This window comes from Triturus cristatus, chromosome 3_1 (genome assembly GCF_964204655.1).
Source record: "Triturus cristatus chromosome 3_1, aTriCri1.1, whole genome shotgun sequence".
Lineage (NCBI taxonomy): Eukaryota > Metazoa > Chordata > Amphibia > Caudata > Salamandridae > Triturus > Triturus cristatus.
Window position 1 is genome coordinate 728,135,449 of NC_140583.1, and position 26,535 is coordinate 728,161,983.

Consider the following 26,535-nt stretch of genomic DNA (forward strand, 5'->3'; position numbering starts at 1 on the left):
TCCCTGTAACCCTCATCTCCTAGTGAAAGCACTTTAAGTCAGCCGCTGGACGCAACCGACTCTATCAAAACAATACAGAGACAAAATAAAATTAATAATCATAGCATGACAGCAGTCAGTTTACATGATTGAAGTTTGTGATAACTTACAGCGGGGTTGTAAGAAGATCATACAGTGGCCCTGTTGCATCCATATGTGCAAATCAAACAAGCATTTGCAATGCAATATGTCTCTGATTTACGAGAGTTTGAGCTATTGGCATTGTAAATGACAATGCCTTTTATTTATGTGTTTTTTAAACACAGATAAATAAAAGGCATTGTCATTTACAATGCCAATAGCTTTAACTCTCGCAACTTTGAGGCCGATTGTATTGCAAATGTGTTAGGAGAAAGCTGCGTGGCCTTTTCCTCAAGAGCAGGCAGGAGAAAGCTCTTTGACAAAATAGTGTTCGGAGGCTGTAATTAAAATCTACCGAGCACCAACACACGTAACAGGGGGCGTCCTCATGGGAGGTTACAAAAAAGTTGTACTAAGGAGGAACTACTAAACCTATTGACCGATGAAAAGCCACAGATTACAATAGACAAGGACACAGGTCAATAAAAAAACTGGATGGAGCTTCACGTCCATGCCTTGATACAGCATGCCCATGTGCTGCCCATGCTCGACCCAATAACCTGCTAGAACAGGAAAGGAACAGCGATACTTCATATGACAGGGAAGACACACGTCAGAACCAAAGGGGTGGACAAGCAGGTGAAGTGTATAATTAACGGGTGCACAAGAATAAATCACGCGTCTTGTTAACAACGTAAAGGAATGTCAACACGTAGGTTGTCTGAACTTTTTTATTGTACGTTACATTACACAAATTTACACTTGGACTGTTTAAAACATTTTTTTTAATTGTAAAGCAGCAGTCTAAAAAAGCCTCTCGTTTTTAATGTATCTGGGGCCCTGCAGCAATAACATACGATTTACTATACAGTACATACTACACTTACAAGTCTGGAATTTTACGATTTCAAGATTAACATGTAACGCAATAAGTTAGATTGTTCTGGAAATTTTGTTAAAAAAGAAACATTACCATACACACACGCACGCATAAAGTGAACAGCGCATATTTCGGAAATTGGTCGAGTTTTAAAATGCAGATGCTCACTGTAAAATATTCCAGCCAGTCAAAACGTAGATAACTGCATTTTGGAACGGCGGACCTGTGAGTGTCTCTGCTACGATTGACTGGTACGCAAGACAACATCACTTTAAAATACTGTAAATTAAAAAAAAGCTTAGAGCATTTACACGTTCCAACTAGCAGATACATGGCTTGTTGGAGAAACAAAATTGGCAGCAGTGACTTCTCGTCATCTGCGGCAGTCACATCTCTCTCTCTCGCTCGCCAAGCAGACTCCTTGGTTCAGCATCGCACCAAATGGAAAAGAGGAACTTTTGTCCTCACTTAACCAGCAGTAGTGGTGACAATATGGCTACTCTAGGAGTCTCCACCCAGCCTCTGGGATGTCGCACGATGAACCACCTGTCAGAGATAGGCTGTAAACTGTGTCTGGGTGAGCCTGGCCATTCAGCAGGAGAGCATCAGCACACAGAACATCGAAGATTTTGCATAGACCCATTCTCATGAGCAGCTAGATTATTTAACATTCTGTATACAAATGTGATGCATTCATTGGCATGTACAGTTAATAACAATGAACACACTGCCTAAGTATACTTTAGCTATGAAACAGGGTATTTCTACACTAGCAGCTCTTTTAACCACTGAGGACACTAGTCTCCCATTTCAAGCCTTAAAGCGTTAGCGGGCATTAAATACAGGCTTTTGTAGAGAGATGCCAGTGGCCTCTCGATTATGGGTGATGACCACCGTCAAACCCTTCTACAACTTCGACAATCAAGGCAGAGTTCGAAGGTTCCCCAGTCCTGTGTCTGTAACCTGGTCCTGGGCTGCAATTCCCATGCCAGGGTACAGAGGGATTAGAAAACCCTGCTTATTTGTGAAAAAACTGAGGACGCCCGTAGGAAGGGACGCCAACAACAGATGAGTTCACTTCCTGATATCTGGTCACTTGGAAGTCATGCCATGGAAAAGACTAGAAATGAAGTCGTTGAAGTCTGGAACTGCAACAGACAGGCGTAAAACTGGCACTGGCAGATGAACAGAGTTCCTTACTGAATTTCTTATGCCAACGATCAGCAGGGGCAGGGACAAGAAGCTCCTTTCCACAGAGCTATGAAGGCCTCAGGGAGGGCCTTTCAACGAAAGCAGAATGAGTGTGACCTAAATGGGGTAGGTCTCTTGAGCGCAGACATCGTAGTATCCTTTTGTTTTTATTAAAGTCAAATGCCTCTGGCCATGTTATAAGGCATCCCCCTTAAAGAAGCTAGAATAGTTTGCATTTTACAAATTAAAAAGTAACACTGTCTCAAAGAGGAGTGCGTCAAGTTCAGAAGTCAACTGACGCCCTGATCACGAGGGCTAGCTTCACAGGGACCATTCACCACAAACTGCCACTTACTCCACAAACGCTACAACAGCAAACCAGACCATATACTTTTGAACAGAGGGAAATGAGGTTCTTTGCCCGCAGACCGATGCCTCTGAAAGATTGATAGGCATAGGGCAGAGACAGATGCACGCCCGGTGTGACGGCAAGCTCCACTAGTGATACAAAGGCAGCAGAGTGTCTGGAAACATGGCTAATCCCTTTGTCACCTGAAAGTCAACCACTGCTGAGAGAACAGACAAGCCATCGCTCTCTGCACATTCAATCTCATAAGTACGCCTTTTGTTTGCGGTCAGAGCATAATGGAGGCCCGCTCTTGTATGAGAGAAACCTAAGTGTATGTCAGCTGATTCAAGATGATAAGAGAGAAATTAGACAGGCAGCTGTTTCTGAGATGCAATAAAATGGAATTTTAGTCTAAAGGTAATTGCCTTGAAGAAGTCCATTGCTAGTGGAAGAGAGTTTGCAGAGTACTGTAAAGACAAATAAAATAGAACAATTAACACACATGGCAGTCGTGGACTTTTTCTTTCATTTCAGGCTATCAATTACTTTAACTCGGTCGGTTATTTACTATTTTTGCTGGTGAATCTTTCTTTTGTTGAAAGTTTCTACTGAAAAAAATTATCTAACAAGTGCTTACAATCAAAAATATTCTTAAAATTCGGTTGCGAATAACAATCAGATTTTATTTGGCCAGGAGGTCATCTAGCCAGTCGTGAAGCGATAGTTTAAAAAGTTTGATGAGCGTACAGTCAGCATGGCATTCCTGTTATTCAGAATGCCTCCAACTTTTAATTCAAGTATCCCTTCAAGACCAGCTTTTTTAAGATTCTGGGGAGAACAGTAGGATGGGAAAGTCGTATGTTGCAAAAACGTGCCATACGGCACCTCTTAAAGGCCATTTTACCCACAAGAAATGCGAAAAGACGTTGCCTTATGGCTGGCACAGTAGTGGGTGGTGCTGACACAGTATCCTTCATCAGGGTGGTATTTGATGTCTGAATACATGGTAGAGCGCCAGGTCCATCTGCATTGAGAGACCCGTCAGTGCTGCTTGACATGTTTCAAGCTCTACTGAGCGGAACACTTCATTCGCCACTGGAATCTCCTTTCTCTAAGTCCTGTTAAATGGTGGCTGGGGAGGCTGGCAGGAACAATCACCTGCTGGCCTGTCCCCATTTCGGCAACATGCATCCATACATCTCAGGTGCCATGCATTATGGGTAGAGCCGAGGCATGTAACAGCCAATTGAGGTTTTCTCCCGGAAATTAAAAACAGGGCCATGAAGTCTAAGGAGGGGGCGCGTGGTATCCTGCTCAGAAGGCAAGGAGGATTTATTGTAAAACACGTATTAAAGCCCCTTATAAAAAGGCTGTTGCCAGACTTAGCACTAGATTTCCTAAGAGTTGCTCAATTTTGCACTTCACATGCAGGCCTTTGGTACGCTTCGCGGGTACTCTCACAAAACATTAGTAATTAAGTGTTCTCAAGAGTTGTGTTCCTTGTCTTAATGTCCCCATTCTTCCCTCTCCTGGTCCTTCCCTTCTCCTCGAATAAGGTTAGGTCCTTCCTGCCCCTTTCTGGCCAGTGGTCCCAAACAAAGCCCGCAGCATGCCTGTGCACTGACTGTGCAGGACTGGGAGGGTATTCTAGCCAACAAGATGCTCCAGTGACAGACACTGCCCCCTTGGAAAGAGAGAATTCCGATGAAACGTCCCATCGTACAAACGAACCAATCAGACCGATAAAATACTCCAATACATATGTTGAAGTCAAAATATATACACATTTTAAATTAAAAATAAAATCTGAAATCTTTACAACATGTAAACCTGCTTTGCAAAGACACAGCTGAAGCGGAAAGACCTGCCTTCAGATTGAGCTCAAACTGATGTCAGGAGACAGCAGCAAACTATCTCAGAGGCTTCTACTGAGGCAGTGTCCCCTTGTCCTCACAGGCTTTCCATGTGTGGTATTACAGAGCTACTACAGAGAGATGCAGCATCACCTCCTTAATGAAAGACGGTCAGCCACTAGTAGTGTTCTAAGTGTCCATTTGGGAAGAAGGACCGACACACAGCTGCACCACTTGGTCTAACTAAGGGCAACTTGGTCACACCGGTTCTTCTGTGCATGTTCCTGGCCTACGGCTCGGGGTGCTGTCTTGTGTGCTTCAAAAGACCTCAACCAGGGATCCGCATGGCCTACACGTTGATGCTAAGCCAAATGCATCATGGGACATGCAGTCTTCAGGGCTTCTGCAGACTACTACTCAACAGAATGACTTTTGGAGGAGCATAGTGCTTAAAGCTCTGGCACTGAACAACATGTTCATTCATGATGGCAAGAGACCAGTTAAGGTGCTCAGAGTAATTCACACTGAACTAAAGAAAGTGTATGTGGTCTTACCTCCCTACCCATCTGCCCTCTGGCCTGACTGTACCATGTCCACGGGCAACGAGTGCTACAGGCGTGAAGCAGGAATGTGTGCTGGGAAAAGGGGGCATAGACACTGCACATTTGAAGACTCCATACATCCAATTCTGGTATTTGACGGGCACTGGGAAACACCTGCCTCTGCCACATAAGCGCTGGATATCGATGGGTGCATACCAAAGCGCTCAGAAGCAACGACTGCGAAGGGCAAGCAAGCACTACGGAGGCAATGCGTTCAAAACATTGTGAAAGGTAAACCATTCAGGATTTGGTCTCAAGCCAATTGTTCGTGCTCAAGCTTCAGAGGCATATTACAAACCAGTGTCCTCTTCTTCACCACCGTCGCAGCACGTCCCTTCTCCTATGTCACTGAGCTATAGTGTGTGAAGCAGTCTGAAGCTTGTTCATTAGGAACAGGCGCTGTATCCAACAGAGATACATACACAGGGCTGGGATTGTCTGTCATGCCTTGTAACACACAGAGAAGGCTGTGAGGGTGCAGAATAAGAAAAGGGACTTTGTGAGGTGACTTGTGAAGGAAACAAGGAATACTGTCTGGGCATGGAAGTGATGCATGTGTGGTCCTTTGTCAATCGAAGAGACAGTAGGAAACTATTAGGTGCAGGGAATGTGTATCAGGCCTTTTGACAAAGAAGGGGACTCAGTGTGAGGGACTATATATCGTCAGTCATGCGACAAAGGGTTGGGAACTGTGTGACATAATGGAAAAGACAGTGCGTGTGGTCCCGTGACAAAAAAGAAGGCTGGTCGTGAGTATGTGAGACCCTGCAACATACACAGGACTGGGAGTATGTTTGAGGCCTTGTGGCAAAGTAAAGAGGGCCAAATAGTAGTCTTATGACATACATATGTAAATACATGGGTGTCTGTGAGACTTGGGACATGTAAGGGGCTTGGGCTGCTTCTGAGCCTTGTGACGTATGGGGGCATGGGCTGTGTGTGAGGCCCTGTGACAAAGAAAGGAACTGTGCAAATTTGTGAGGTCCCATAAAAAATAAACAAAGGGGCCGCATGTGCAAAACATATATGGAGCTGGGACTGCGTGAAACTCATAACGTATAAAGAACATGGACTGCATGAGAGGCCAGGCAACATATAAAAGCAAGCAGTGCGTCAGGTCTGTGACATATAAGGAAAGAGGTTGTATGAGGGAATTTAACACGTGTATAGTGCAAGGACTGTATGAGAGACCTTGTGACTTGTGAAGGAAGGGGGAATATGTGAGAACAGGTTACGTGTACAAGGGAGTGACTACATGTGATGCATTGGGACATATAAAGCATTTGGCTGTATGACGAAAGGTACAAACTGTGGCCAGGGCTCTGAGACATTGGACATGGAGGAGCTGCCTTTAGTCCTCTGTGGCTTACTGTGGATAAGGCCTGTCTGCATGGTCCTGTCACATTTAAAAGGTAAGGAGATGGCATGAAGTGAGGGCGCTTGGTCACCGGGTCCCTCCAGCCTGCTCCTGCCCCTTGTGCTTGAGCTCTTCCATGCGGCCAGTACTCGCAATGAGGCATCCAGTAAAGTGCAGGGCAGTTAATCGCGGCGTTTCGGGAGAAAGTCTAGGAGGAACTCCCCAATTCCTATGAAGTAGATAACTTGTGCAATCCCGAAGAGTGGGGCGATGACCAGCGCCCGGCAGTATGCCCCCTTCAGGAAAGCTTTAGGACCCTCATGCTTCCAGATTTTCCTGCAGAAAGGAGACAAAATAGAAACACGATCAATCAAATTTTAAAAAGTATTGCAAGCAAACCTATGATGAAAATTATAAAATAAAAATTCAACTTTTAAAAAGGCACATCAACGGGGCGCGATAAAATCTAAAAGGAGACAACATCCCAAAAAACAATCAAGCCAATTTACAAAAAGCAATTAAAACACGATTTTAATTCATGGCCAGAACCCTTCAGTGAAGGGGACAGACCAAGAGAAACATGAAAAGAATCGTCATTATGGTCTTTATGGAGAAACCCAGATGAGACGCATTGGCACTACGGACCAATCTGAAGGAAGGAGTCCTTACTACGATCAAAACTAGGTCCTCCTGGAAACACTACTTTTTATCCATTTAAAATGTGTAAATCAGAACCACACACAGCCTGGTAAACTAGACACCACACTGTAAACTGGGCCTGGAACTCGAGGGGGAGCCGATGTAAGGCGCACAAAGTAGGCACAATCCAGTCCCATTCTCTAGTACTCGCAACTAGGATTGCTGCAGAACCAACTAATCACCTCCCTCAAAGGCAAAAGGGTAGTCTTTGGGTGTCTGTTCAATTATCCACAAGGCATAATGGACCTTTTTGTTCTATACGAACCTGAAATAAAACGCCGATGTCCAGCACAAAGGTCAAATATGTTGTTGAACTCACAATGGTAGTAGTGATACCCAACATAGCAAGAACACAGAGAGATAAGACTAAGGCACAGGTATTACAAAGGTCTTTAGGTGTATTTAGGATTTCCTGTTTTCAGTTTAATTTTTTGTAAATTCTGGTGGGGTTTTTTCAGTCTTTTCAATACCTTAAAAAACCGTGGTTATCAGTGGTTACACATTTTCGCGCCATTAAAAACAACAGAAACAGTTTTTTCCCAGTGTTTATGGAATGTTTTGCTTTTCATATTGCTTGCTTTCTGCACTGATGGTGCATGGTACATAGACAGTGTACGTAGAGAGTATGTGAGGTTCAAATAAAGTTTTAAAAATCAAACTTATTGTAGTACACCATACAATACTTCTTCTGTGACTGTTTGGTCATGCGCACTCGCTCTTTCCTTCCTATGTAAACTTTTATCTGTGAAAAGGCCCTCTCAGCATTGGCACTTGAGACGGGCAACTCCAAAACAGCCAGTACACAATTTGCTAACTCTGGCCACTGACATAGCTTTCCATGCCAATACTGGTGCACCTGAAGATTGGGATTCTCTGGGTCAGGTTCAGAAACATATGCATTGAACTGGGCACACTTACCCTCAGAGTTATCGAAGTGGTCAAAAATGAAGCAGTACTTTTCAAAGTTCAGAGAAAATTCTTGTAAGAATCCAAGCACACAGTGTTGAAGGAAGATAGGGTTTATTCTAGGAAAAGGATCCCATCCACATGCACCCTGTTACAAAGATCTAGTCAAGGCTCTAACTGAACTCTGAGCAAAGTCACATCAAAACATTCTATATCACCTGGCAACAGGTGTAGAATCTCAGGATGCCACGGATCTCCCTTCTTTACAATTTAAGAAAACTAAATAAGATACAATTACAATAGGGAGGAAATAAAAGCCTAAATTTACTTAACAAACTCTTTTAAGTGGCTTGGAGGAGATGAAACTCTTGAGGACTGCCGGATGCCATGTGGAACACTAGAGGCGTCATCCAACTCTTCAGAATATTCCTTAGATTCACGAACAAAATCCTTTCTAACCACTACCACCATGTTCAAATTCCAAATGCGGTGGTCAGCAGTCTTGATGGCATTGTTGAAAATCTAATGACTCGAATAGGTTTCAAAAATGCTTCAGATGACTTACGCTTGCATGTTTTTTTTTATCAATACCCAGTCCCCAACTTTCACAATAGTTTTCTTTACACATTTCTTTATATCATGAAGCTTTTTCCTAGCATCAATTCTCTTAGACTCCGCTAACCTCCAATCACTCCTTTCGTTCTCAATAAGTCGATCAGGTTGCATTTCATTTACCCAAGAAGGTGTAACAAGAGTGTTTGCAAACCGGCCTCTAAACAACTCAAATGGAGTTCTTTTGGTGACGGCATGGGGAGACAACCGTACGCCAATCCAACCTTGCAGACTTGGCTATTTCAATTGTTTCTTTGAGCACACGATTAAAGCGCTCAACTAATCCACTGGTCTCTGCGTGATATAATGAAGACTTCTTATGCTTAATGCCATTTGTAGATAAAAACTCTTCCATCTCCCTGGAGACCAATTGCACACCATTGTCTGTGAGAATAACGTTAGGTATGCCCTCTCTAGCAATGAGTTTCTCCAGAAAAACTTTGACATGCTTAATTTCAATCCCTTGCGTTATTTGCTATTTCAGGCCACCTTGAGAAGAAATCAACAAGAACGAGTAAATACCATTCTGTGCCAGAAGATCGAATGGGGCCAACAATGTCTAGGACAACTTCGTTCCATGGAACATCAGGACGGTCTCTTATAACCATGGGTTGTACCTTGGGCTTTACCACTCTTTCACTCAAAGCACACTGCATACAATCCCTAATCTTCCGTTCCACCTGTAAATCCATTCCTGGCCACCAATAGGACAATCTTAACAATTCCTTAAGTCTTGGAAATTCCCAGATGACCATCGTGTGCTAAAGAAATAAGCTCTTCTCTAAGAGAAGTGGGAGGAATAAGTCTCAATCCCCTGACAAGTAAGCCATTTTGTTTAGAAAATTGATCCCTCACATGCCAGAATTTATCCACATTTTCATCATCTTTGGGTTTGACATTCCAACCTGTTTTGATACACTCTAGAACCTTTAATAGATCATTATCATCACCTAAGGCTTTTAACCATCTTTCTTTCTCAATGATGCATCCCTCAATGATGCATACCATTTCTCCATCCTGTTCACACTCATCATCAGGACCAACATCGTCTTCAACAACTAGGCGAGATAAGGCATCTGCTACTTTATTCTCTACGCTGGGTAAGTATTTTATCTCAAAATCATAGTCTTGTAGTGCCACCACCCACTTTGTGATTCTACTGGAGACAGCATCAATGCCCCTTTTCTTAAACATTTCACACACAGGTTTGTGGTCTGTTCTAACCTCAAATACACCTCCCCACAACAGATTTTTCAACTTCTTTACCGACCAATAAACAGCAAGAGCTTCTCTCTCTACCACTGAGTATCGCATTTCAGCTCCTCTCAAACTCCTAGACAAAAAGAGTATCACTTCATCATGTCCATTGTTTCTTTGTAGAAGAACAGCTCCTAGACCCTTCATGCTGGCATCAGTTATTAAGATGGATTTCTTGTCTGGATCCAAACTGCTCAATTTCGGTGCCAAACTTAACTTTTCCTTAAGGATGCAAAATTCTCTTTCACACTTATCATCCCAAATAAACTCACATCCTTTACGCAACAATGCTCTCATAGAAACACATAGTGAAGCAAAATCTTGAATACATTTACTATAATATTCAGCCATTCCTAAAAAACTAATCAACTCCTCCTTGTTAGTAGGGGAAGGCATTTTCTGTATCGCAATCACTAAATTTTCCTTCAGCGAAACACCACCCTCAGAGATCGTATGACCCAGATAATCAATAGATTTTCTTTTAAACTTGCACTTCTCAATTTTGACAGTTAGTCCAAATTCATCAAGCCTGCCTAACACACCCATCAGCCTTAACTCATGCTCCTTGTCATTCAACCCAAAAACCAAGATATCATCCTGATAAACTCTTACACCAGGAAGCTCTTTCAAAACAATCTTCAACGCCCTCTGGAAAACCGAGGCCTCCAAAACCAACCCAAAAGGTAGTCTTACAAAACGATACGTGCCAAAAGGGGTAACAAACGCTGTCAGATCTTTAGAATCCTCATCTAATCTGATCTGATCTGATGGTATGCAGATCTCAGGTCTATTGTGCTAAAAACCTTTGCTCCTTTTAATAGCATTAACATATCAGCAATTTTAGGGTACTTGTCCATCACGACATTCTTGTTTAACTCTCTATGGTCCACACAAAGCCGAAGAGAGCCATCAGCCTTTTTTGCGGCTACAGCTGGAGCAAGCCATTGCCTCAACTTCTTCAATGAGTCCATTTCTTTTTAAGCATTCCAATTGTGTTTGTACCTGTTCTCTGACTGCTACAGGGACATTTCGTACTTTACAACAAATCGGTTTAGCACCATCAATTAAACAAATGTGATGAATATAGTTTTGTAAACAGCCTAGAGTCTCACAAAATACTCTTGGAAACTTTTCTTTTAACATTTGTGTAAAAGTGTTGTCTTTATCACTATCTATGGCAGCGATGGATTTAGGATTAAAATTCTCTTTCAGTAAAATGGGTGGAGAAGCATTCGGGTCTAAAATCACACCAGGATCTCTCTGGTGGAACCAACTTAATATCACCCCTCTGTGATATATATTTTCGCATTGGTTAATCTGTTCTTGTAATCAAGCAATCCCCAGAAATAACCAAATAGTTTAATTGGCTCACCACCGTAAGCAAAAGATCTAAGATCAGGGGAATAAACCTTGGTTTTCTCTGATTTCTTTGAGATAGAACTCTTTTGATATTATGGTGATTTTAGCACCAGGATCAAAGAGAACATTTGTTGGTTTCCCATCGACAAAAATTTCATCCGTGGAACAATTCTTGTTTCCTTCGTTTTGGACAACTTGAACTTGAATTTGACCACAATCCACCGGATCACAAGATTCATATGTATCATTAACATCATAATATACTTCGCTAACCTTCCCTTTGTAATTTTACCTTTACAAGCAACCGTAAAATTACCTTTTCTTTTACATTTACTACAAGTAGCTTTCCAACCTGGACATTGTTTGTCATTTGCCAAATGACCTAACTAACCAAGGCGGAAACATTTTGCTTGAGATAAACTGAATTTAGTATTGCCTTCAGAAAACGTTCTTTTCTTTTTAAATTCTTTTTGTCCATTAATTTTCTTCGCATTTTGTTTAACAAGTTGTATCGAATTTTTCTTTTTTCTTTCAGTATTTCTTAATCACGTCAACACATTTTAACCCCTTCGACGCGCATGACGGAACGGTTCCGTCATGCACGTCGGTTGCGCTGTGCGCATGACGGAACCGTTCCGTCATGGCCCCGCCCGCGCACGGAACCTTCAGCGTGGTGCGGAAATCCGCGCCGCGCTGAAGGGGTTAAAGAATGTTCAATTCTTTTTGCACTAACCACTACATCGTCTAAAGTAGGTTCATCTTTTTGCCATAACTCTTCCCTGACCCGATCAATGCTACAACCTAGCATAAACTGGTCTCTAATTCTATGTCAGGACTGGAGGCGAGGATTATGCCTTCTTCCTTCACTTTATTCCACAGCAGCATGAAGGTAAACAAAAGACTACATTTCCCATAAACCATAGGGAAAGAGTAGTCAAAAAAGACAACATGGCAACAACCAATCAACAGAGAGCATCAACGTCCAATCCACAGCGAGAGTGTTCCACATAGTCCTTTGCTAGTGTCCTCTCTTCCTCTTTCTGCGCTGCTCCGCAGCAAGATAAGTACCCTTCAGTTCTTTTTCTCTGTGTAGTGCTTAAAGGGTTCTTGTGGAAATTCAATGCTAGCGTTTCATGTGATAATTGTTTCACGTAGATGCTCTTGTGATTGCTGTTACTTTATTGGTATTGCTGTGAGAAGTTTGTTACTTCATGTGTGATAGTCGCGCATCGGCGCTGTTTCCTCCTCACATTTTTCTAAGCTTGTCGTGGTAACTCGTTGTCGTTCCGCGCTCCGGCGCATTTGTTAGTTTATTTACGGATGCCGCGGGGTCGAGTTTCTCCTTGCCCCTACGTGGCGCGGCGCTGGCTTGCTCTTGGTCCTCCCACCCCTAGAGGGCGCAGATGGTCACGGAGGGCGCGTCGCGGGGTTTGATTCTCTTCAGAGAATTCAAACACCGCGCGCACCATTCCCTAAGAGCCCGGTCTGAGGCATACGCCCGCTTGAGGGCCTGTACCGGCGATCGGCGGTGAAGTTAACCTGCGATCGGCTGTATTTGACGCATTACACTCTGTTCGCCCAAAGAGCAGTTGACGAACAGAGTCTGGTATCCTGCTCACAGAACGCCTCGTTAGAGGTCTTGTACATTTCCCTGCCCATGGATTCTTAAAGGGACCCAGCCCAGACCGGTGAGCACCTCTTGGCATAGGGGTGTGTGTAATTTTGTATATTTTTCTTGTCGCCAGCAGTGGTCCCTGGGGGCTTGTTTCCCTGTAATATGGCGGCTCTTCAGCTGCGCAACTGATTTGGCTGACACCCAGCCTCTTGTTCAAGGCCTGTTCACGGGCTGTTACGTTGCCACTCCGCTATCTTTGCTCATGGAGTATTACGACCAATTCCCGGAAGAGGAAGACCCTCTTGCGGAGATGCCCTGGGGGGATGCATTTTATGATGCAGTAGATTCCTGCATTTACCAAGCCGTGGGTCAGGTTATTTCTCTCCTTGAAGACAGGCTTTCGCGCCAGATAAATGAGGCGTTTTCTCGCCTGGAACACCGCATGGGTTCCCAAGATGCCCTACCTACTCCCTCGGTTCCCCTTCCCACAGGTTCCCTTCCGAGTAAGCGCCCTCGGGTGCCTGGAGTGTGTTGCGACGCTTTTGAGCGGTTGCGACAAGCTTTCCTCGACAATCAGACGGTACAGCCAAGGGTCGTTTCCCCCCTCCTGCCCCTAGGGATGTGGATCAGGGTACGTCAGGCGATCTAGACTTAGATCCCGGCCCTTCCAGGCCGTGGCTTCCTTCTCGCCCTACTGTTCCCCCCTCGATTACCTCAGACATGTTGGATCCGAATGAAATTGTTCATCCCCGCTCTTCGGAGTGGGTCCCCGGGAATAAGGTGGCGGCTTATGTGGCGGAGCACAACCGTCGGCCCTTAGAAAAGGAAGCCCGTAATTGCTTGCGGGCGGAGTGCCCTCGGCCCTCACTGGAGGGTAAGGTAGCTCTCACCCCCGAAACTGACCCCAGGATGTTCACCTTTTTACAAAAATTCATCCGAGACCCCAAAAAAGGGATTGATAGGTCCTGGAGGGCCTGCCAGGACAAGCTCCTGGATGCCTTAGGACCGGCTACCAAGATTTTAGATATGGCTGAAGAGGCCAAGGAGTCAGGCTCTATTATTTCCCCGGAAACCCTCTCCAACTGGGCTCAAAGGGTGGTCATATTTCTGGGCAATGCCAATTGCGCTCTTTCTACCGAGCGCCGCAGGTCTCTCCTCATAAAGATTGATCCCAAATTAGGAGACCTAGCGGATTCCGAGGCTGGCGCCGTGGCTCAGGGTGGCCTGTTTGGGGAGCCTTTCGTGAAGGAACTGGGCAAGTTCGTGAATGCCTTCACTTCCCTCGATAGGGCACAATCCACCATCAAGAAGGTTTTTCCCCGTGTTTTTCGCGGGGCCGGTCGAGGCAGGGGCCGCTCGGCCGGTCGAGGTCACCAGCAGGGAAGAGGATTCCGCGGTGGATCCACCGCCTCCAACTCCGGTGAGTCTTCTAATTTTTTCCCCATCAAAGATAGGGGGGCGGTTGCAAAGTCATTTTCAGGCTTGGTTGTCCCTAACACACGATGCTTGGGTTCTCCAAACAGTGAGGGGGTTCCATATAGAATTCACAGGGTTCCCGGTTCAGCGGGCAAGTCCCCGTCTCATTCAGTTTTCAGCTCCGGACGTCACCCTAGTGGACGAGGAGGTCGCATCCCTCCTACTAAGGGGCGCCATTCTTCCCGCCATCCGCCATTCCAGAGGTTTTTCGAGCAATATCTTCTTAGTGGACAAAGCAGACGGCGGCAAGAAGCCCGTCATCAATTTAAGCGAGTTCAACGAATGGCTGGTTTACAGCCATTTCAAAATGGAGGGATTCACCTCCTGAGGGATGTTTTACGACCCTGCGACTGGATGGTTCGCCTGGACCTCAAGGACGCCTACCTGGTGATCCCGATTTTTCCTCCGCACAGGCGGTTTCTCCAGTTCTCCTGGCGCGACCGGGTTTACGAGTTTGCGTCCCTCCCGTTCGGCCTCTCGTCCGCCCCGTGGTGCTTCACCAAGGTTCTCAAACCGGTGGTGGAGTTTTTGAGGGCAAGAGGTGTCAGGATGATCGTGTACTTGGACGACCTCCTTTTGATGGCCTCTTGCCCGCGCAAACTGGAAGTCCAGCTCCGGATGGCGGTGAACCTCCTTCAAGATCTTGGGTTTGTCATCAACCAGAACAAATCTCTCTTACATCCGACCCAGTCGCTTACCTTTCTGGGATTCGTGATCGACTCACCGTCGTCCACTCTCAGCCTTCCGGCCAAGAAGATCTCCAAGATCAGGCACGAGTTGTGTCGTGTCCTGGCCAGGCATAGAATCTCCCTCCGTCAGCTCGCCCGTGTGGTCGGTCTCCTGTCGGCCTCCATTCAGGCCATATTTCCAGGCCCGCTTCATTACCGGGCTTTACAGCGCCTCAAGGCTTACTTTCTGAGGAAAGGTTTCCCTTATTTGCACACGGTGGCTCTCACCCCAGAGGTGAATGCCGAGATCCATTGCTGGCTGGACCATATGGAGGCCTGGAATGGCCGAGCGATTTTCGGGTCCGCCCCGGATCTGGTAATCGAATCAGACGCCAGCCGGTTGGGCTGGGGTGCACGCTGCGGGGAGTTAACCACAGGAGGTTTGTGGTCTCCAGACGAACAGAAGTTACACATAAATTGTCTGGCAGGTTCGTTTGCTGTACGGTGCTGGACGAAAGACTTGGTGCGGTCGTGTGTTCTGCTCAAAATGGACAACATTTCCGCAGTCAGATATGTAAACCATCTGGGGGGAACCAGGTCCAAAGCTCTCTCGGACCTAGCGGCAAGTTTCTGGCAGTATTGCCTGGACAGCCAGATCTCAGTCACGGCAGAGTATCTCCCCGGTCGAGACAATTTGCAGGCGGACTTCCAATCCCGCCATTTCCGGGACTCCAGCATGTGGATGTTGGACTCGGGCATATTTGTGGCTCTGAACGAGCTGTGGGGACCGTTTTCAGCGGATCTGTTTGCGTCCAGACTGGACCACCAGATTCCTCGGTTTTTCAGTTGGAGACCGGATCCGTTGGCGGCAGCCACGGACGCGTTCCTGCAGGATTGGAGCGTGGAGCGGGGGTACGTGTTCCCCTGTTCGCAATGATCACGCGCTCTTCGGCGCAAGTTCGCAGGCAGGAAGCAGACCTGGTGGTGGTCACTCCCCTATGGAGGTCCCAAGTGTGGTTTCCAGTTCTTCTGGAACTTTCCTGGGATTTTCCAATCCTACTCCCCCAATTTCCCACTCTTCTCACGAATCCCGACGGGGGACCTCACCCGCTAGTGTCAGCAGGATCACTGTTTCTCATGGTGTGGCGGATTTCCGGGGTAGATGGGAAACCCCAGGACTTTCGCGAGCGGCTGAGAGCCTCATTTCAAAGGCCTGGGCAGACAGCACAGTTAAAAGATACAAGTCCGCGTGGAACCGGTGGGCCAATTGGTGTATGCGACGGGGTTACGATCCCTTGGGCGCAGACGTGGTTCAAGTGGTGAATTTTTTGGCCCAACTAGCTTCTGAGGGTTTGGCCTACCGGTCCATTAATACCTTTAGGTCGGCTATTTCGTCGGGCCACACCCCGGTTAATGGAACGCCTATAGGGGAACACCCCTCGGTTTGCAGGTTGCTTCGAGGAGTGAGGCTTTCTTTACCTCCGGAACCTCGTTACTCCGCTTTGTGGGACGTGAATCTGGTCCTTAATCTTTTTCTCTCTTGGCAGCCTAACCGGTTTCTTTCTCGGAAGGAGCTTTCATCAAAATTGGCAATGCTCCTTTGTTTGATCTCTTGCAGGAGAGTATCGGATGTGCGGGCCCTGGATATTTCCGGAAGGATGTTCACCCCTGACGGGGTAACCTTCACCCTTTTACGGCGTACTAAGTGCCATACTAGGATAATCTCGTACCCGGCGTTCCCGGACTCACCAAAGTTATGTGTGGTTAAGTGCCTAAAAGCTTACGAGGAGATGACGGAAGAGTTCCGTCCCCCAGGAGAACGCCAGTTGCTCATTGCACTTCGGAAACCCTTTAAAGCGGTTTCCTCACCCACCATTGCCAGATGGGTCCGGTGGGGGATGCAGGAGGCTGGAATAAGCCTTCGGGACTTTGGAGCGCACTCTGCTCGCGGAGCAATGGCGTCGAAGGCGTTTGGCCTGGGTGCGCGCCTTGAGGATATCCTCAATGCTGCAGATTGGTCCTCGGACTCTACGTTTAAGAGGTTCTATTTCAAGCCAGTCCTGAATATAGCTCAGCTGGTTGTGGGCAAGCTTTGAACAAGCATAATCCTCGCCTCCAGTCCTGACATAGAATGAAAAATTTCCTAGCTAACGTAACGGAAAGTTTCAATTCTATTAAGGACTCGGAGGCGAGGATTATCCCGCCCGTCACTCCTGGAGGAGATCCCTCCCCGTATGACAGTAAGTAGACGTTTTCCAGTGTTGATTGACGCTTTACGGACGTGTGTAACCTGTCTTGCTCCGTAACAGGGTTCCATTGTGTTTCCTGGAGTAATACGTCTCTGTTATTTGCAGGTTCAGACGCTCAAAAACAGGATATTTGAAGAGTGCGGATCAGCTGTTGTCGCGCTCCGAAAGAGGAAGAGAGGACACTAGCAAAGGACTATGTGGGACACTCTCGCTGTGGATTGGACGTTGATGCTCTCTGTTGATTGGTTGTTGCCATGTTGTCTTCTTTGACTACTCTTTCCCTATGGTTCATGGGAAATGTAGTCTTTTGTTTGCCTTCATGCTGCTGTGGAATAAAGTGAAGGAAGAAGGCATAATCCTCGCTTCCGAGTCCTTAATAGAATTGAAACTTTCCGTTACGTTAGCTAGGAAATTTTTCATTCTTTCGTCAAGAGTAGAACCAAATTTACATGATGATGCCAATTTCCTGAGAGAAGTAACATAATTTTCAACAGTTTCACCATCTAACTGAGATCTGCGACCGAAGTGGTATCTCTCAAGAATGGTACTGACTTTTGGTAAGTAATGTTTATCCAATTTAGCTATGCATATTTCATACTCATTGAGGTTATGGTCATCAAACTCCGGAAGATGGTCAAAGAATTCTTGACCTTCCGATCCCAGGCAATGTAGTAACAAATCCGTCTTTCTCTCAGCACTTAAGGAGGATCCACATGCTCTGGCATACCTTTCAAAGACTTTGCGCCATTTTTGCCATTTTATTGGTGGATCTCCCGGTGATGACAAAAAGAACGGAGGTGCAGTCACATTTTGCATTGTGGCGTTTTTCTTTTTTAAATATATAAACACCCTCTTTTAACAGAGTTGTAAATTAAAAAAAAAATTGTAAGAATAACACTACCACAATGACATTATATACACACAAAACATGCTATCAAATAAAAGAAAGCTCCAAAGTAGATATTACTGTAGCATAAAATGTAAACCTAGTAAATGCTTATTTTAAATTAACAATACCTAACAATAAAGTCTAATGACCTACAAATGTTGTGTAGAGTTATTATTATAAATCACTGAAAATGAAATTGCAAAAGAGTTATCAAGAAGTGAGCGTGTCACTGATGTAACACGCCAAACCCTTCATTAATTTTCTTGAACTATAGTGTGCGTATCATAGAGATGACACGCAGATAAAATTCCTTCTCCTTGAAAGTGTGCGTGTCTCTGAAAATAAATGTATTACAAAGTGAGCGTGTCACTGATGTGGCACGCGGAAACCCTTTATTAATTTTCTTAGAATAAAGTGTGCGTATCACTGAGATGACACGCCGAGTGTAACACGTTGCCCCAGCGTAGATAGCGGTATCCAGGCAACCAAGAACGTGTTGTGCCAGCGTTGTTACCAGTATCCAGATAACCGCCGGCACATCCAAAATGGCTGCCACTTAGCGAGCACTTGCGTAAGAAGCGTCTAGACGTCAATGACAAGGCGCACGTCACAGTATGGAGAAGACACGCTTGTCAGCAAAAGACCTGGATTCTGGAGCGTAATCATCCTCGAGCAGCACAAAGGCAGCTAGGAATGTGAGCCATCATAACAATTTTCTTCGAGTTTAAAAAATGCCTCACAGTCATGGTAGCCATCAAGTTTAAAATATGCCTCACAATCACGGTAGCTAGCAATCTCCAAAATGGTATGGGGAAAAGCGAGCAAACAAAACACAGCAAGTCGCGATCTCCACACGCTGCAGCACAATGCGCTGACACTTAAAATATTTACAGAGGCTGTAAACAACTGCCTGTAGCTGACCAGAACCAGGGTACTCAGCGTCTCAAATTTCCAAAACACTCATATAGGCAAAGTCTCAACTTGATGATAAATCGGGAGTCTCAATTTGATGAGAAATCCTGAACCTCGCAGCCTGCACCACACGAAAAAATGTCAATCCAGCATGACCGCTCCATCTTAAAAAGTCACAAGTGAATCACTTCACCCTGTTCGATATATTTCTTCTGAGTCAAGATCATGCAGACAGTTGAATAATAGGAAAGATAATCACCTTTGAAAAATATGTATTAGATGTCACCTTCCTTAGAAAAATGCTATAGAGTAGTGTTGGGATCCTTCTTGATTTTTCCTAGAAAAGTAGAGCCATCCTCTGTCGCCAAATGTAAGAATCCAAGCACACAGTGTTGAAGGAAGATAGGGTTTATTCTAGGAAAAGGATCCCATCCACAAGCACCCTGTTACAAAGATCTAGCCAAGGCTCTAACTGAACTTTGAGCAAAGTCACATCATAACATTCTCCATCACCTGGCAACAGGTGTAGAATCTCAGGATGCCACAATTCTCTTTTGCGGAAGGGATCTAAAACTTATGCAGAGTACCACAGTGAGGCTTCATTGACTTCAAATGCCATGGTTGGTGAAAGGACATTTCTATGAATAATTGCAAACCATTTCTCATGCATTGTAAAATAGAATTTCCTGAATTGCTTCTCAACATTTCTATGCTTACCAAATGGAAAGCATTCTAAAATGTAACATGTTGCAATGCCAAAGTCACTTAAAGTGTCGCCCAGCCTACTCTCAGGCAGATGTTTCACATCTACACCAATTAACGCTGAACACTTGGTAGACAAGGGTGCTTTCAGACTCTAGTTTTTTGATGATGTCCACTACAGCAGTCATGTTTTCCCGTAAAAATCTAAGAATGAGGTAGAGTGTACTTTTTTTACTATCAATTTGCGACCGAAGAGCCTCACATTTCTTGCCTTTGCCATCATCACTAAGTAAATATTCTGTAAATGTTCGCCACATGGATAATATAGAATTCTAGGACTGAGAACCACTGGCTAAATTACACAGTTTGGATTACCAGCATGGACTAAAAAGTCAATAGCATTCTTCATTAACTCTGAGGATTGTAAAGATGCTTTGAGCATACCATTTAGCAAGTGGCAAGGATCTCTTACAGGAAGGCACTTCAGCTCAGGTATCGATTTTTGACAGTTCATCACACAACGTTTTCATATATGTAGCTAAATCACTGCAAATACAAACAATATCACTCAAATGTTTGTTGAACTTGATATGAACTTTTTGCAGAAGCATTCCAAGTGATACTTCATTCCATGTTTTCCAAAAGTCTGGTGTCATGTTTTCACCATTATCTCAGATGCTTGGTGACAGCACTCTTTTCACATTTACCCGTCACTACACCTTGCATTGAATGTTTAAATCCAGGGGTGTTTGGTAATACACCTACTATCAATACTGACTTGCTAGAAAAGGGAGCCGATGTATCAAATGATTTCACCCATTTTCTGTGAGTAAATGTGATGGTACATATTGGGAAAGATTTTTATGAAACCAGGCATTTTACCTATCAGTTAAAGAATCAACCGTAGACCAAATATCAGATATGATTTAGATATTTCCGGATTCTCTACAGTTGATAAAATAATTAAATAAGACCTAAAACATGCTTCTAAACCCTGCATCTTTAGGCTACAGATCACAAAACTGAAAAAAGCAAAGGAAGAAGAAACAATATTTTATTGCCATCCCTAAACAACAAAACAGAAGCAGAATAATGTTAGGCAGTCTTTCTTGCTGGTAACTTGTATAACAAAGTTACACTGTATTGGCCCATTCAGGTATTAATAAAAAATTACTTTCACTCTACTTTTCCTTTGTTTGAATGGCATTTAGTCTAGGTGTATACCACAATATCAGGAAGAGCTGAAGTACATGCAGCCACGCTGCACTGGGAATAAAAGTGTTTAATGCCAGCCTCATACTGCACAGAGTGCGCAGTCTGAAATTCTTGAGCAAAGTTTAGGTTGCATAATAGTAGTTGCCCTCCTGATACCTTTTCAAAGAAGGAGCAGACCGTTTCATATTACAGCATATTTCTAAAAAATTAAAAACAATAGCAAACCATAGGCTTTACCAGCAGTCAGTAGGGAAAACGTAAATATTCTAATGTGTTAGGATCCAGCACAGAACGTAGGAACATTATTTGACTGCAGGAACAAATCATGAATGTACCTATCAGAAAATATTGTCCTTCTCTCGCAAAAAGAATGCAAAAAGAACAATTGACGGACAGAATGCTCCACAATGTCAAACAATCACCTCAGTACAGAGATATGGGCTTAAATCCATCGTTTGTTTGCTCCCATGCCATTCCAGTTCAGACCCAGCCATATGCAAATCAGTCTTGACCCTGCTCCCCATGGGAACCGTCCAGCCCGAACTGCCAGGCCAAGTCCTCCCTGGACTGGAAACAGGCATCCTGGGACCGGTTTCGGGGCATCAACCCTCAACAGCCAGACTAGCTTGACTCCAGTGGCATGGAGAGCACGGGACCCACCCCACGTCTGGGCATACCCGTCCCACTCGGGGTGACAAATGCAAAAAGAACAATTGATGGACAGAATGCTGCACAATGTCAAACATTCACCCCAGTACAGATATCTGGGCCTAAATCCATCGTTTTTTGCTCCCCATGCCATTCCAGTTCAGCCCAGCCATATGCAAATCAGTCTTGACCCTGTTCCCCATGGGAACAGTCCAGCCTGAACTGCCAGGCCAGGTCCTCCCTGGACTTGAAACAAGCATCCTAGGACCGGTTTGGGGGCATCACCCCTCATCAGCCAGGCTAGCTTGACGTCAGTGGCATGGAGTGCACGGGACCCACGTCTAGTCCAACCCGAACTGCCAGGCCAGGTCCTCCCTGGACTGGAAACAAGCATCCTAGGACCAGTTTGGGGGCTTCACCCCATATCAGCCACGGCGGCAGCATGTCAGTGCACCATGTGCCATGCACCATGTTGTACATGACACACAGTGCACACACAACAGTGCTAATGTTTGGGGGCACTGCATATGCCCCCAGGTACATGTTGCTACGGGGATCCGATGTCCATGGGCCCTGTTGGGGGCCCCTCGTAGCCTTTCCAACAACCTTTTTAATGGCACTGTCTCGGTTGGATTCTTTTCCACCTGCCACACCATCAGGATCTATGATCCAGGTGGTGGCGCATATAATCACCATCAATGGATAAATATATTGGCAGAAAACTAAAATGCATTCCAAAACTAATACTATTCCAACAAAAGGGGCCAAAAAAGCATATCTCACAACCCAAAGGAACTTGAATTAGAATACTGGATTCATACATCCTCAATTTGAAAGAAAATACCAAACATTCATTTTTATTGAAGTGAGCTATATGAAAACAAGTTACTTACCTGTAACTACAGTTATCCAGTATTGGTATCTTTCATAGATTCACATGCCTGAATCATTCCCCGTCGCCGAGGCGGGAGTCTCGGTAGATAAAAAAGTAGTGCCAAAAAATAATTAGTAGTAGTAGTAGTAGTAGGCCCAAAGAAAAAAGGCCCTAAGGCTTATATCTTAGAAGCCTATCTACTTCGTTATGTAAAATAACCCAAGAATTGGAAACAACCAATCAGACATCAGCACCCTTCTAGAACCCTCTCAGCAGAGCCAGCTCTCCTCAGATTTTCCTAGCACGAGTGGGAAGCTTATATCCCAAACATAGAAAAATGACTGCGGGGAGGAGGGTGGGTGCATGTGAATCTATGAAAGATACCAATACTGGATAACTGTAGTTACAGGTAAGTAACTTGTTTTCTTATCCAGTATTGGGGTATCTTTCATAGATTCACATGCCTGAATCAGAGTAGCAAGCAGTATGCAGAGCATACAGTCGTTTGCGGATGGTGGGAGACTATTGCTGAAACACTCCCAATTACGCCCGCAATTTGATAAGTAGAAGGCATAAGATGTCCTCTCTTAAAATCCAAACATGTATCTTACACAAAGAAAAGACAATGTAGCTTAAAATATAGCAATTATAAACAGTAAATTGAAAAAACCAATATCTGACCTTAGTTTAAAAGATGTCGAAGGACGGCCTGTCCTACCGCTGTATCTTCCTGCAGAGTAGATTGCAGACAGTAGTGCTTTGTGAATGTGTGAACATTCCTCCACGTTGCAGCACAACAAATATTTTCCAAGGATACTCCTGCGAACAATGCAGTAGATGCTGCCATAGTTCTAGTAGAATGCGCCTTGACCTTTCTTTGTAACGGTTTATTGGCTTTATCATGACAAAAATGAATTGTAGAAGCCAACCATCTGGCTATAGTCGCTTTAGTCACAGAGGACCCAAGTGTAGCTTGACCATTAGCTATGAGCAATTGATTGGACCGCCTGATGTCCTTAGTCCTTTGCAAGTAAAATTTCAGACAGCATTTTACATCCAGTGAATGCAACGCTCGCTCAGATGGAGTGGCTGGATTTGGGAAGAAAACTTTTAGTTTTACTGGCTCATTTAAGTGGAACTGAGTCGGAACTTTAGGGATGAATCGTGGATTTGTCCTGAGAGTAACAAAGTCTTTAGAGAACTGCAAAAAGGGCTCTGAGATGGTGAACGCTTGAATCTCACTGACTCTTCGAGCCGATGTAAGAGCCAAAAGAATAGCCACCTTCCATGTTAAAAATTTTAGCTCAGCCTTGTGGATAGGCTCAAACGGTCTTTTCATCAATTGAGCTAGAACTGTGTTCAACTCCCACTCTGGAGGAGGTGCACGAATTGGTGGATAAACACGGAATAGCCCCTTCATAAATTGTTTTATTAATGAAGAGGAACAGAGCAAAGGCTTAGAAGTACTCTTCCTGAATCTTGATAGAGCCGCAAGATGAACTTTAATTGATGAGAATGCAAACCCAGATTTGGCTAGGGATAACAAATAAGGAAGGATTTGCTCTACTGGAGCTTGTAAAGGATGGACATCCTTCCCCTCGCACCAATGACAAAATCGTTTCCACTGCAAACGCTACGTTTTTAAAGTACTTTGCGCGCGTGATTTAGATAGAATCTCACGGCATTCCTGTGAAATGGTTAGATCTTTGTATTCTAGGAAATCAGGAGCCATGCGTGCAAGTGCAGCGACTGTGGATCTGGATGGAGTATTTGACCCCTTTCCCTTGTCAACATTGTCATTGTTGGTATTAGACGGATGGAGCTGTGAGCTAGAAGAAGCAGCTCCTGGAACCAATATTGCCTTGGCCAACGGGGTGCAATCAGGATGAGGCGGCAATGTTCCATCTTCACTTTGCGGATCACTTTCGCAATTAGTGGTATCGGGGGAAAAGCGTACGCACAAAGCCCTGACCATCTCATGGACAGGGCATTTCCTCTTGATCCCTGTTGAGGGAATCTGCTTGCGTAATATCGGCATTTCTTGTTTTCCTTTGTAGCAAACAAATCCAGTGCCGGCTTGCCCCATGATTGAAAAATTTTGTCTAGTTGCTTCTGCTCTATCTCCCATTCGTGACAGCCTGCCAGAGATCTGCTTAGGTCGTCGGCCAACGTGTTGTGAAGGCCCCTGACGTGCTCCGCTCGTAAGGTTATCTTGTGTGTTGTAAGCCATTCCCATAGTTCCTGAGCTTCCTGCGAAAGGGACAGTGACCTCGTTCCTCCCTGTTTGTTGACGTAATACATGCTGGTCGTGTTGTCCGTCCGGACCAGCACTGAGGCCCCTGCAATCCTCGGGAGGAACGCCTGCAAAGTGAGAAAAATGGCGCGAAGCTCCAGTCTGTTGATATGCTGTTGGCGGTATTCCTGGGACCATCGTCCCTGAATTTGTAAATCTTGGAGATGTCCTCCCCACCCCTCCATGGAGGCGTCTGTTGTTACCACGAATTCTGGAGGAGATGTTAGAAAAGAGAGGCCCGGCGCCAGGTTTTCCATCTGTGACCACCAATGTAGAGAGACCATCATGTGAGGTGTTATCATGATGGAGTCGTTGAACGACCCCACGGCCTGTTTCCATTGTAGATGTAACTGTTCCTGCAGAGGTCTCATTCGGAGCCGTGCTAAAGGTACAAGATTTATAGTTGATGAACACATCCCCAGAAGAGACGCAAACCTCCGGACAGAAACTGACCTTCTTCTTGCGATTGAAAGTGCTAGCTTTTGTAAACGAAGCTGACGTTCCTCTGACAAGAATGCCTTGCATTGTTTGGTGTCCAGCATTGCTCCCAGAAACTGAATCCTTTGACGAGGGAGCAGTTGAGATTTGCTTTGGTTGAGAGTGAGGCCTAAGTTTGAGAATAGACTTAGGCATGCTGAAACTGCCTCTACGGTAGTCTGCTTCGAAGGGCCTTTGAGCAGCCAGTCGTCCAGGTACGGGAATACTTGTATTCCCTGTGATCTTAGAGTCGCTGCTACTGGTGCAAGACACTTTGTAAAAATTCTTGGAGCAGATTTCAGCCCAAACGGAAGGACTTTGAACTGATAGTGGACGCCAGCCACTACAAATCGCAGGTACTTGCGATGCTTGGGAAGGATAGGAATGTGGAAGTACGCGTCCACCAGGTCCAGAGAAGCCATAAAATCTCCTTTGTTCAGGCAGCTCAAAACTTCGGCCAGTGTAACCATCCGAAAACTCTGCTTCTTTAGAAATTTGTTGAGCTTGCGGAGATCCAGAATCGGGCGCCACTCCCCTGACTTTTTCTTTATGAGGAAAAATCGAGAATAGAACCCGGTTCCCTTCTGGGGCGAAGGAACCTTCTCTATTGCGTTCTTGCAGAGCATTATTAAAGCTTCTTTGAACAATAAGTGAAGACGAGGGGGAGGGGGACCCCTGGGCGGGGCAGTAGGAGGTTGTTTTAAGAACGCCAGGGTGTGACCGTGTCTGACTAGGTCGATGACCCAACGATCCGAGGTGATCTCCTCCCAATTGTGTGCAAAAGTTGTTATCTTTGCTCCCACTGGGAGGGAAGGAGGGATGACTGGCGTCCAGCGTAAATCATTGCTTCTTGTTGGCGTCGCGACCCTGATTGTTCGATCGCCTTCTTCCTCCCTGACGAGAGAAACTATTCGAGGAAGATTGCCTGTATGATGATCGTCCATAAGGCTGTCTATATTGAGACTGATATTGTCTGTTTTGCTGACTTTGATAATTTCCCCTTGATACAAAGCCTCGACCTCTTGCACCACGGAAAGATCCCCGTTTGTATTGGAGAGCAGCTAGAGACTTAGCTGTATCCGTATCAGTCTTGATCGCTAAGAGGGCCTCGTCTATATGCTTCCCAAACAAGGATTCTCCATCATAGGCCATATCAATGATTTTGGCTTGAACCTCTGGCCTAAAAGACGTTGCCTTAAGCCATCCTTGACGCCTAAGGACTGCAGCTCCTGCAAGTTACCTAAAGTTGGTATTTGCAATATCGAGAGCACAGTCTATGATCTCTGATGCGGCTCGTTCTCCCTCTTGAAGTATCTTCCTTGCCTCTTGTTA

The 26,535-nt window shown here is 45.1% G+C and overlaps 1 protein-coding gene across 5 annotated transcripts in view; it reads right to left on the bottom strand.

The window, feature by feature from the left end:
* Positions 1 to 837: 837 nt before the first annotated feature.
* Positions 838 to 26,535, bottom strand: part of SLC25A22 (solute carrier family 25 member 22) — a 357,355-nt gene continuing 331,657 nt past the window's right edge. For all 5 annotated transcript variants that reach the window (XM_085644868.1, XM_085644871.1, XM_085644869.1 and 2 more), the window contains one exon: positions 838 to 6,688. In XM_085644868.1, coding sequence (XP_085500994.1) covers positions 6,535 to 6,688 — 154 coding nt within the window. In that variant the 3' untranslated portion in view covers positions 838 to 6,534. The remainder of the gene's footprint in view (positions 6,689 to 26,535) is intronic.